The 9,433-nt window shown below is 42.6% G+C and overlaps 1 protein-coding gene across 1 annotated transcript; it reads left to right on the top strand.

Annotated features, from left to right (window-relative positions):
- Positions 1-464: 464 nt before the first annotated feature.
- Positions 465-1,672, top strand: LOC129761290 (uncharacterized). Its single transcript, XM_055759005.1, has 2 exons — positions 465-820; positions 967-1,672. Exons 1-2 carry the CDS (start codon positions 465-467, stop codon positions 1,670-1,672), a joined length of 1,062 nt encoding a protein of 353 aa, XP_055614980.1.
- Positions 1,673-9,433: the final 7,761 nt, after the last annotated feature.

Genomic DNA, 9,433 nt, shown 5'->3' with positions numbered 1-9,433 from the left:
TCGTCCTGTTGCTGTGGGTTCTCGCGGTACACTCCTTTCGGGTTCTCTCTTGATTCGAAACTCACCGTTTACTCGTCGGCCGTCTCTTGCTGCCTTATATTAATATATACCAAACGGTTTTGCACTAGCTGACCTTGAGTTCCACCTGACAGCTAAAGTGGATTTGCTTATTGGTGCAGAATTGTTTTTCAATCTAATGAAACCTGGAAAGTTGAACCTTGCAGAGAATTTGCCACAATTGAGAGAAACGTTCCTAAGATGGGTTGTAGCTGGTGTTGTCTCAAATACACCGTTGGAAACACAACACTCAAATCTAGCATCCATTGAAGACATTGAAAGTAGAATGCACCGATTTTGGGAAATCGAAGATGTTTCTAACGTAAGTAAACATTCAGCCGAACAAAAATTGTGCGAGAAACATTTCGTGAGAACCTGCAAACGTAGGTTGTAGGTTTATTGTGAAGATGCCGTTTAAAGAGAATACTTCAGATCTGAATGACTGCCGCACACTAGCGCTAGAGAAACGTCTTGCACGTGATACAAATTTGCGAGACCAGTATAAAGATTTCATCCATGAATATGAAACTCTTGGCCATTGTGAAGAAGTTGAAATGGCAAACGAAACATCAACCGAAAACAAATATTATCTGCCACATCATGCAGTTCTACGTCCATCCAGTAGTAGCACTAAATGTAGAGTAGTGTTCGACGCGAGTGCAAAATCGTCTCCTGCTGATTTTTCGCTCAATGATGTACTTATGGTTGGTTCTGTAGTGCAAAGCGACCTTTTCTCAATCATATTGCGTTTCAGGAAATATAAGTATGTGTTTCCAGCTGACATAGCGAAAATGTATCGCCAGATACTAGTTGCTCCAGACGACAGATCATATCAACGCATATTCTGGAGAGAAAATCCATCCGATCCAATACGAGTGATTCAGTTAAACACTGTTACCTACGGCACAGCATCCGCACCATTTCAAGCCAGCCGCTGCTTGATGAAACCGCCGATGACGAAGCTGTTGAGACGCCTACCGCAGCTCATGTTCTGCGAGAAGATTTTTACATAGATGACGCATTATCTGGTGCTGATACCATTCACGACGCCGTAGATATTCAGCTTCAACTACAACTATTGCTGTGTAAAGGTGGTTTCGCCATTCATAAATGGTGCTCAAATTCCGATGAATTTTTATCGAATATTCCTGAAGAATTCCGAGAGAAACAAATGCCGATTCCGGAATATGAAGCGAACGGAGTAATTAAGTTACTTGGATTACTGTGGGATCCACAGAATGATCTGTTCTTCATAGCGAATCCTTTCCGACAAGAGACGACGAACGATACCATTTCCAACAGAAGTATTTATTCCGAAATATCGAAACTGTTCGATCCGATTGGATTACTAGCTCCAGTCATCGTGACAGCGAAACTGTTGGTTCAACAGTTGCGTAAAGCGAAACTCGAATGGAACGAACCGGTGAACAATGAATGGATGGATCTGGAAACGGAATCGCCACTGCTAACCCGTATTAACGTTCCTAGACGTGTTACGTTCGACAACGTGGTGTCATATTCGCTTTATGGATTTGCAGACACATCTTCAGTTGCTTATGGTGCTTACATATATTTGCGTAATGAATTTGCCGATGGTTCCGCCAAACTACGCTAGTTAAGTAGTAAACCAAAGGTAGCACCGCTTCACGATCCTTCGATTCCGCGGAAGGAGCTGTGTGCTGCACTTTTGTTAACACGATTGTTACAGCGTGTAATTCCTGCGTTGAAAATGGAACTCCGAGAAGTCGTGCTATGATCAGACAGTACGATTGTTCTATCCTGGATGAGGAAACTGCTTGATCAGCTCCAGCAATGTGTGCGTAATCGCACCGCAGAAATCCTTAATCTCACTGCAGATTATCAATGGTGTTACATACGATCCCAATCGAACCCAGCTGACATCGTTTCTCGAGGTCAACTTTGGCCGTTCAATTATGGCCAACATCATTCGGTTTATCGACAACTGCCGACAGAAAAATCCGCTTGTCCGTCGAAGGTCATGTCATCACACGATCAACGAGCTACGACGGGCAACTGAAACGATAATTAAAATATTGCAACATGAATATTTGAGGTATGAGATTCGTAGGATTGAATCGAGTCAACCGTGTAAACGTATTGGAAACTTACGACCGATTTATCACGATGGACTTCTTCGAGTTGGGGGCAGATTGGATCGTTCCATGTTGTTATTTGCTTCCAAGCATCAAATAATTCTGCCCGATAAGAATCCAATCACTATGGCGTTCATAAAGATGATGCACGAAGAATTACACCATGTGGGCCAAACTGGTCTTATCAATGCCATTCAGCAGCGATATTGGCTTCTTAACGCTCGATCTACGGTTAGAAAGGTAACTCGCAGTTGTATTCGATGATTCAGAACCAATCCAACCGATTCTACCCAGCTTATGGGCAACCTGCCAAGGTTGCCGTAACTGGTGTCGACTATGCCGGTCCAATTTCGATAAAGGAAGGAGTGCGACGGCCAAGGTTGATTAAAGCATACGTTGCAGTTCATGTTTGTATGTCCACAAAGGCTGTACATTTGGAAGCTGTATCCGATCTTACGGTCGATGCTTTCATCGCTTCTCTTAAACGACTGATTGGACGACGAGGATTAGTACAACAGTTACATTCCGACAATGCAACCAATTTTCGAGGGTCTCAGAATGACCTGCATGAAATTTACCGTCAATTCAAAGATCAACAATCCTGCAGTCAAATTGAACAGTTTTGTCAGCAACGCGAAATTGAGTGGCACTTCATTCCACCTGATGCTTCCGAATTCGGCGGACTTTGGGAAGCAGCTGTCAAGTCCACGAAAACACATCTCAAAAGAATTGTCCGAACAGCAAGGTTAACATTCGAGGAATTGGCTACCGTGTTAACCGAGATAGAAGCAGTTTTGAACTCCCGACCTTCATTCACCATTTCTACAGATCCCGCAGATCCTAAGGTAATAACACCAGCACATTTATTGATTGGCCGTCCGCTTGTTGCCTTAGCTGAACCTTAGCTGAACTTTGGAAAATGTTAAAGCCTCCAGTTTAGATAGATGGCAGCACCTACAGTTAACGCGCGAGCATTTCTGGCGCGCATGGACCCAAGATTATCTGAACACTCTCCAGCCTCGAAAGAAAAATCTCCGAATGATGCCTAATCTTCGGCCAGGAATGATCGTCCTTCTCCAAGACAAAAATCAACGGCCACTCAGTTGGAAACTGGGTCGCATAACATCTGTATATCCGGGAGAGGATGGTCTAGTTAGAGCAGTAGATGTGTTCACTAATGGATCAACCTATAGGCGACCAATAACCAAGGTTTCTGTACTACCAATCGAGGATAATTTATATACTTCTGATGATTAAATTCAGCGAATGACATTGATGTGATACATCACCCGGGGGAGAATGTTCGGTCTAACGCCGAGCAAAAGAAACCGAAATGTAAGCCACACCCACAGGAAGAGAAGAATTGCGAACACACATATACAACGCCTTCCGAAACGACGTGTTTTTGACCAAACCAAACCGACAAAGTTATTTTAGCTATCGAACCGATAAACTTAGAACTAATAAAGAATATTGTTAAGTGTTTAAACAGTGTTTTTTATCCAACCAAATCGAGTAAAATTTAATACAGTCCACATTTGAGAACCGAAACCGAAGCACCGACCCCGAACAGTGGGAAATATCCTCTATGGGTCACCGCGTTGAAAATTCTCGTGAGATGATTTATTGCCAGATCTGGTAGTTCCTTGATCATCTGTCCGTTGATGTGGTCAATGCCGGGTGACTTTTTCACATTGATGTGATTTTTGATAACGTGTCTCACCAGTCGGTGTTTGATTTTCATTTTCTTTGCTGGCATTTCTGTTTCAAATACGCAATGTGTCTCCCCCAGGTACACTTAGAATCAAAATATACACCCAGGTATTTGAAAAACATAGAGTGTTGGATCGTTTTGCCGGATAGGTGAAGCTGGAATTGGGCGGGTTCGTGCTTCCTAGAAAAAACGACCATTTCAGTTTTCTCCGTAGAGAATTCGATACCCAGCTTGAGGGCCCACGTGAACAGATTGTTCAGGGTATCTTGCAACGACTTTTGCAGAACGACGGGATTAGTACCCGTGATGGAAATAACTCCATCGTCTGCAAGTTGTCTCAGCGTGCAGTCTCTAGTTAGACAATCATCCATATCATTGACGTAAAAACTGTACAAGAGGGGGCTTAGGCAGGAGCCTTGTGGTAGGCCCATAAAACTGTAACGAGAAGATTTCGAGCTGCCATGAGAGAAAATCATGTGCTTTTCTGACAGTAAATTGTACAGGAAATTGTTAAGAATTGGTGAAGGTCCACGATTATGAAGCTTCTCTGAGAGAATTCCCATGGAAACTGAATCAAATGCCCCTTTGATATCGAGAAAAACGGAAGTCATTTGTTCTTTGCGAGCAAATGCGATTTGGATTTCAGAAGATAGCAGCGCGAGACAATCATTTGTCCCTTTACCTCGGCGGAAGCCAAACTGCGTATTTGACAGCAAATTGTTCGTTTCGACCCACTTGTCCAAACGAAGTAGAATCATTTTCTCTAACAATTTACGAATACAGGATAACATTGCAATCGGCCTATACGAGTTGTGATCGCAAGCCGGTTTGTTGGGTTTTCGTATGGCTATCACTCTCACTTGTCTCCAGTCATGCGGGACAATATTCAGCTCCAGAAACTTGTTGAACAAGTTCAGCAAACGCTGTTTCGCCAAGTCGGGAAGATTCTTCAACAAGTTGAATTTAATCTTGTCCGACCCCGGAGCTGAATTGTTACATGAGAGAAGGGCAATTGAGAATTCCACCATCGAAAAATTCTCATAATCGCTTTGAAGTGGAATGTCGCGTACGACGTTTGGTGCAGGAACGGTGTCGGGGCAAACCTTCCTTGCAAAGTTAAAAATCCAACGGTCAGAGTATTCCTCACTTTCGTTTGTATGGTTCCAGCCACGCATTTTCCTAGCCGTATTCCAAAGAGTGCTCATAGCGGTCTCCCTTGACAAACCATTGACGAACTTCCGCCAATATCCACGCTTTTTTGCTTTAATCAAACCTTTTAGTTTGGCTTCTAGAGCTTGGTACTTTAGAAACCATTCCACTAATCCAGTTTTCCTGAATTTTTTGAAAGCGGATGATTTTTCAAGGTAGACCTTTGAACACTCCTTGTCCCACCAAAGTGATGGAGGACGACGTCGGAAAGTGGTAGCCGGTAAACGTTTCTTTTGAGCTTGAAGAGCGCTTTCGTAAATCAAACTCGATATAAAGTTATACTCTTCGAGTGGAGGAAGCTCATGCATTGAAACAATTGCTTCAGATATTATTTCCGCAAATGTTCTCCAGTCAATATTCTTCGTGAGGTCATACGAAATATTGACTTACTCACGAGAGCTTGATTCATTAGCGATCGATAAAATTATTGGTAGGTGATCACTACCGTGGGGATCTTGGATTACCTTCCACATGCAATCCAGGGATAACGAAGAAGAGCATAGAGATATGTCTAGCATGCTTGCCCGTGCAGGAGGGTTGGCTATTCTGGTTGCTTCCCCAGTATTCGAAACTGTTAATTTGAAGTTGTCGCACAGATCATAAATCAAAGTGGCACGGTTGTCATCGTAGAGTGATCCCCATGCTGTTCCATGGGAGTTAAAATCACCTAAGATTACCCGCGGCTCCGGCATTGCCTCGATAGTATCAAAGAACTGATGGCGGCCTACCGTAGTTCTGGGAGGGATATATATCGAAGCAATGCAGAGGTCTTTGCCATTGATTTGTGTCGGGCAAGCAACAACTTCAATGCCTGTCATCGATGGGAGAGTGACTCTATAGAAGGAGTGACATTTTTTAATCCCCAATAGTACGCCACCAAACGAGTCATTTCGATCGAGGCGAATAATGTTGAAATCGTGGAAATTCAGCTCATCGGCTGAAGAAAGCCATGTTTCACAGAGAGAAAATACATCACAGTTAGAGCTGTGAACTAAAAATTTAAACTGATCTAGTTTAGGAATAATGCTTCTGCAATTCCACTGTATTACAGTGGTCAATTCCTTGACCTCTTGCACTGAATCAGGCATCGAGGGAAATGAACGCTGCCAAAAAACCACATTTTTCTTTCAAAAATGTTCTCACAATCGGAAGCAAACATAATACTATGCTTTTAAGAGGGTCATTTATATTTAAAGCATTTAAAATGTTGTCCACCAGGTCAGAAAGCGCAAGCAAACCAGATTGTGGCTGTTGCCTCGACCGCGAAAATGGAACAGACGGGGTGGGTGCTGCTCCGGGAAGTGCTGAGGACCCCTGGTGCGTAGAAGAACCGCTTAAACCAGGAGGTACTTGCTGCGGTCTATTCTCAGCACGTTCAATTCGAGTTTTCATTTTAACTTGGGAAGTTTCGGTCGTCTTTCTGGGGAGTGATGGAAAAGAAGTAATTTTTCTTTTCCTGACGGCACCCTGCGATGTACCGGAACTTCCTGCATTGGGAGCGTCAGCAACAGGCTCGTCGTTCTGCAGAATGGAGTAGGGATTGTCCTGATTCGTTGGTACGGAACTCTTAAGCATTTCTGCATAAGTCCGCTTGGAACGTTCCTTTAAGGAACGCTTGATTTTCTCCCCTCGTTGTTTGTACACCGGGCATTGGATAAGATCATGAGGAGTCCCGCCGCAATGAAGACACTTGTGCTCTTTCGCGCAAGGATTCTCATCATGGCTGTCTCCACAATCTGCGCAACGTTTTTTATTGCAACAATAGGCGGCCGTGTGACCGAGTTGCATACATTTGTTGCATTTCATTACCCGGGGTACAAACAACCGAACAGGTAAACGAAGTGCACCTATTGCAACGTAGTTAGGAAGGGCGTAACCCTCAAATGTCACACGAAAAGAGTTTGTCCGATTGAGGACTCTTTTGTCATTTTTAAGTGACACAGATTTCAGTCGATCGCATGCAAGAATCTTCACACTTTTATGTGAAGAGTTCTTGAAGCGACCGACACCATCGAGTATCTCTTTTCGAGTCAAACCCTTTTCGTTTATTACACCGTCTATTTCAACGTTGCAACAGGGTACGTATACGCGATACTCTATCGCAAAGAGATCACAGCGCGTTATTTCATTCGCTTGGGTTCTGCTGGAGACGACAACTCGTAATTTGTCTGGTCCCATTCGAGTAATCTCGGTAACTTCGGAAAATTTCTGTGTCAACTCTTTTGAGATGCGAATGACGTTAAGAGGTTTGGATTTTCGTCTAAAGTATACGATAAATGGGCCTTTGGCGCCATCAGGGTATTCTTTTAGACGAAAATCCTGCTTCTCGTCTTTTTCCTCATCATCAGAGCTTTCTATCTCGTAAACAGAATTTTCCTCCTCATCTTCTGTTTCATCCTCCTGCTCTTCAGGAGGAGGTTCATTATCTGATATATTCTTTGGCGTGGATGGGGGATCCCCCCCGCCCTCTGCCATATTAATAAAAACGAAGAAGTAGACAACTGTTCGATATGAACAGAATATAATAATTTGGAAAATATAAATTAGTAAAAGAAATTAAATTTCTATATTAGTTATTGTTGAAAATTTTATTTATTTCAATTTTTGTTATTATGTGTAATTTGAAAATGAAAAAAGTTCCAATAAAAGCTCAACGGTGATGTATCAAAATGGACACCCCTAATGCCAACGCTTGCCGATTTGGTAAACACAAAGTTTAAACAATGGTGTAAATCGTGCACAGAAGCTATACAGAATGATGGAAGAAGAAAGAGGAAAATAAACTTCTACTTGCCGCCGCTGTGTAGCGTGTGTGATGATGTGTCTTGCTGCCGGATTGTCTCGATAGCGCACCACTTTTTATGAGCTTTACTTCGCTCGCAGCGCACCAGATGAAAAAATACACACTAGAAACGGATGTAAAAAAAACACCTGTATCGGATCAAATATAGGTTCGACCGATCTGCTTGCGAGTTGTCGAAGCAATCGCATGATGATTTTCATTTTGTTTTTTTTTGTTGCACCAGAAAATTCGAGCGTTTCTTCATTAGGTGCCGATTGATTCGGGGTGAAAACTTGATGAAGATGGTTTGCAAAAATAGCTGCTTTTTCATCATCACTTCTGGCCCATTTCCCAGAGGTCATTCTGAACGGCGGGATCTGTAACTGAGACCGTTTTAGATCCTTAGTTGCCTTCCATAGCGAGTAGTTAGTATCTTGGTTTGGCGACAATTCAGTGAGGTAATGATGGAATTTTTCATTTTTCTCGTCTTGTAATAGCTTTCTTAGTTTACGTTATGCCATATTGAGTTGGTTTTTAGATTCTGGCGATCGTTTGTTTTGCCAGATACGTCTTGGGCGTTGTTTTGCAACTGCGTGATCGTCAAGAGTGTTGCTCTGCACTTTCAACTCACTTATATTTCTGCGTAGCACATTGCGGCACAGAAAATTGTTGTTGCCGATAGCTTTTTTAATTAGGTCAATCGCGTTTTTTGTAACTACTTGACGCAGGTAAATCGGCGCGGGCTTTGGTTGGACCGTTTTTTGCTGTGCACTTTCGTCGTTCACTGGAGCAAGGGCATCGAACCTGCTGCTCAATGGGATCACTGTGCTCGTGGTTTTTTGGCTGCATTGCCAGTATCCGCACTATTCGGGCTCATTTTTCTTTTAAAATAACGATCAAGCCCTATTTGCACTTTTTTTTATTGTCTATTGGATTCTTCACATTTAGAATAAAATTACAATTTTCCGGCGTTTTGTTCAGCGCGGGCTCACTTTCTGCGCGGGTTAAAGAATTCTCTACCGCATCACCTTTTTTTCGGCGGCGTTCTGGAAAGGCCAGATTTTACGAACGGATTGATTTGTTCTCCGTTCATTTCTCTACGAGGATACTTTGTCCTTCTCACTCTCTACTAACACTCCTTAAAGAGCGCCAGAAACGAGCGCGAAATAGATTGCAAACGCGTACACTATCGCAACGGACAAACTTGCTACGAACTTGAGGGGGTAAAAAAAGACTGGACTGCTAGGCTCAACAGCCAAGCAGCGAATGAAGCTTCACATATGTACGTGAACTTAAAAGTTCCAAAAATAAGTTAATTCATAATGAAATCAGCGCAATTCAGCATGATCCAAACAAACTGTGCAAAAATAAAAACTTTATGTAATCCAAGCGGCAATAGAGATATTGAATTTGACAATAATAAGGAAAGTGACTTTATAACAGCAGAAAAGCTAAATAAATTATTCACGTCAATTGTGGAGAAAATCCACAATGGTATTGTATCTCCTACAAATCGACTTAATATTGCTTTTCCTAGTCTGTCTTCAGAATTGAGAT

This window comes from Toxorhynchites rutilus, chromosome 1, assembly GCF_029784135.1.
Source record: "Toxorhynchites rutilus septentrionalis strain SRP chromosome 1, ASM2978413v1, whole genome shotgun sequence".
NCBI lineage: Eukaryota > Metazoa > Arthropoda > Insecta > Diptera > Culicidae > Toxorhynchites > Toxorhynchites rutilus.
Note: the sequence above shows the minus strand (reverse complement) of the source record. Positions and strands in the feature narration are given on the sequence as shown.

Coding starts and splice junctions, on each gene's coding strand:
- LOC129761290 (XM_055759005.1), top strand. CDS start 465: ATGCCGTTTAAAGAGAATACTTCAGATCTGAATGACTGCCGCACACTA. Junction 821..966: donor TTGCGTTTCAGGAAATATAA/GTATGTGTTTCC, acceptor CCTACGGCACAG/CATCCGCACCATTTCAAGCC.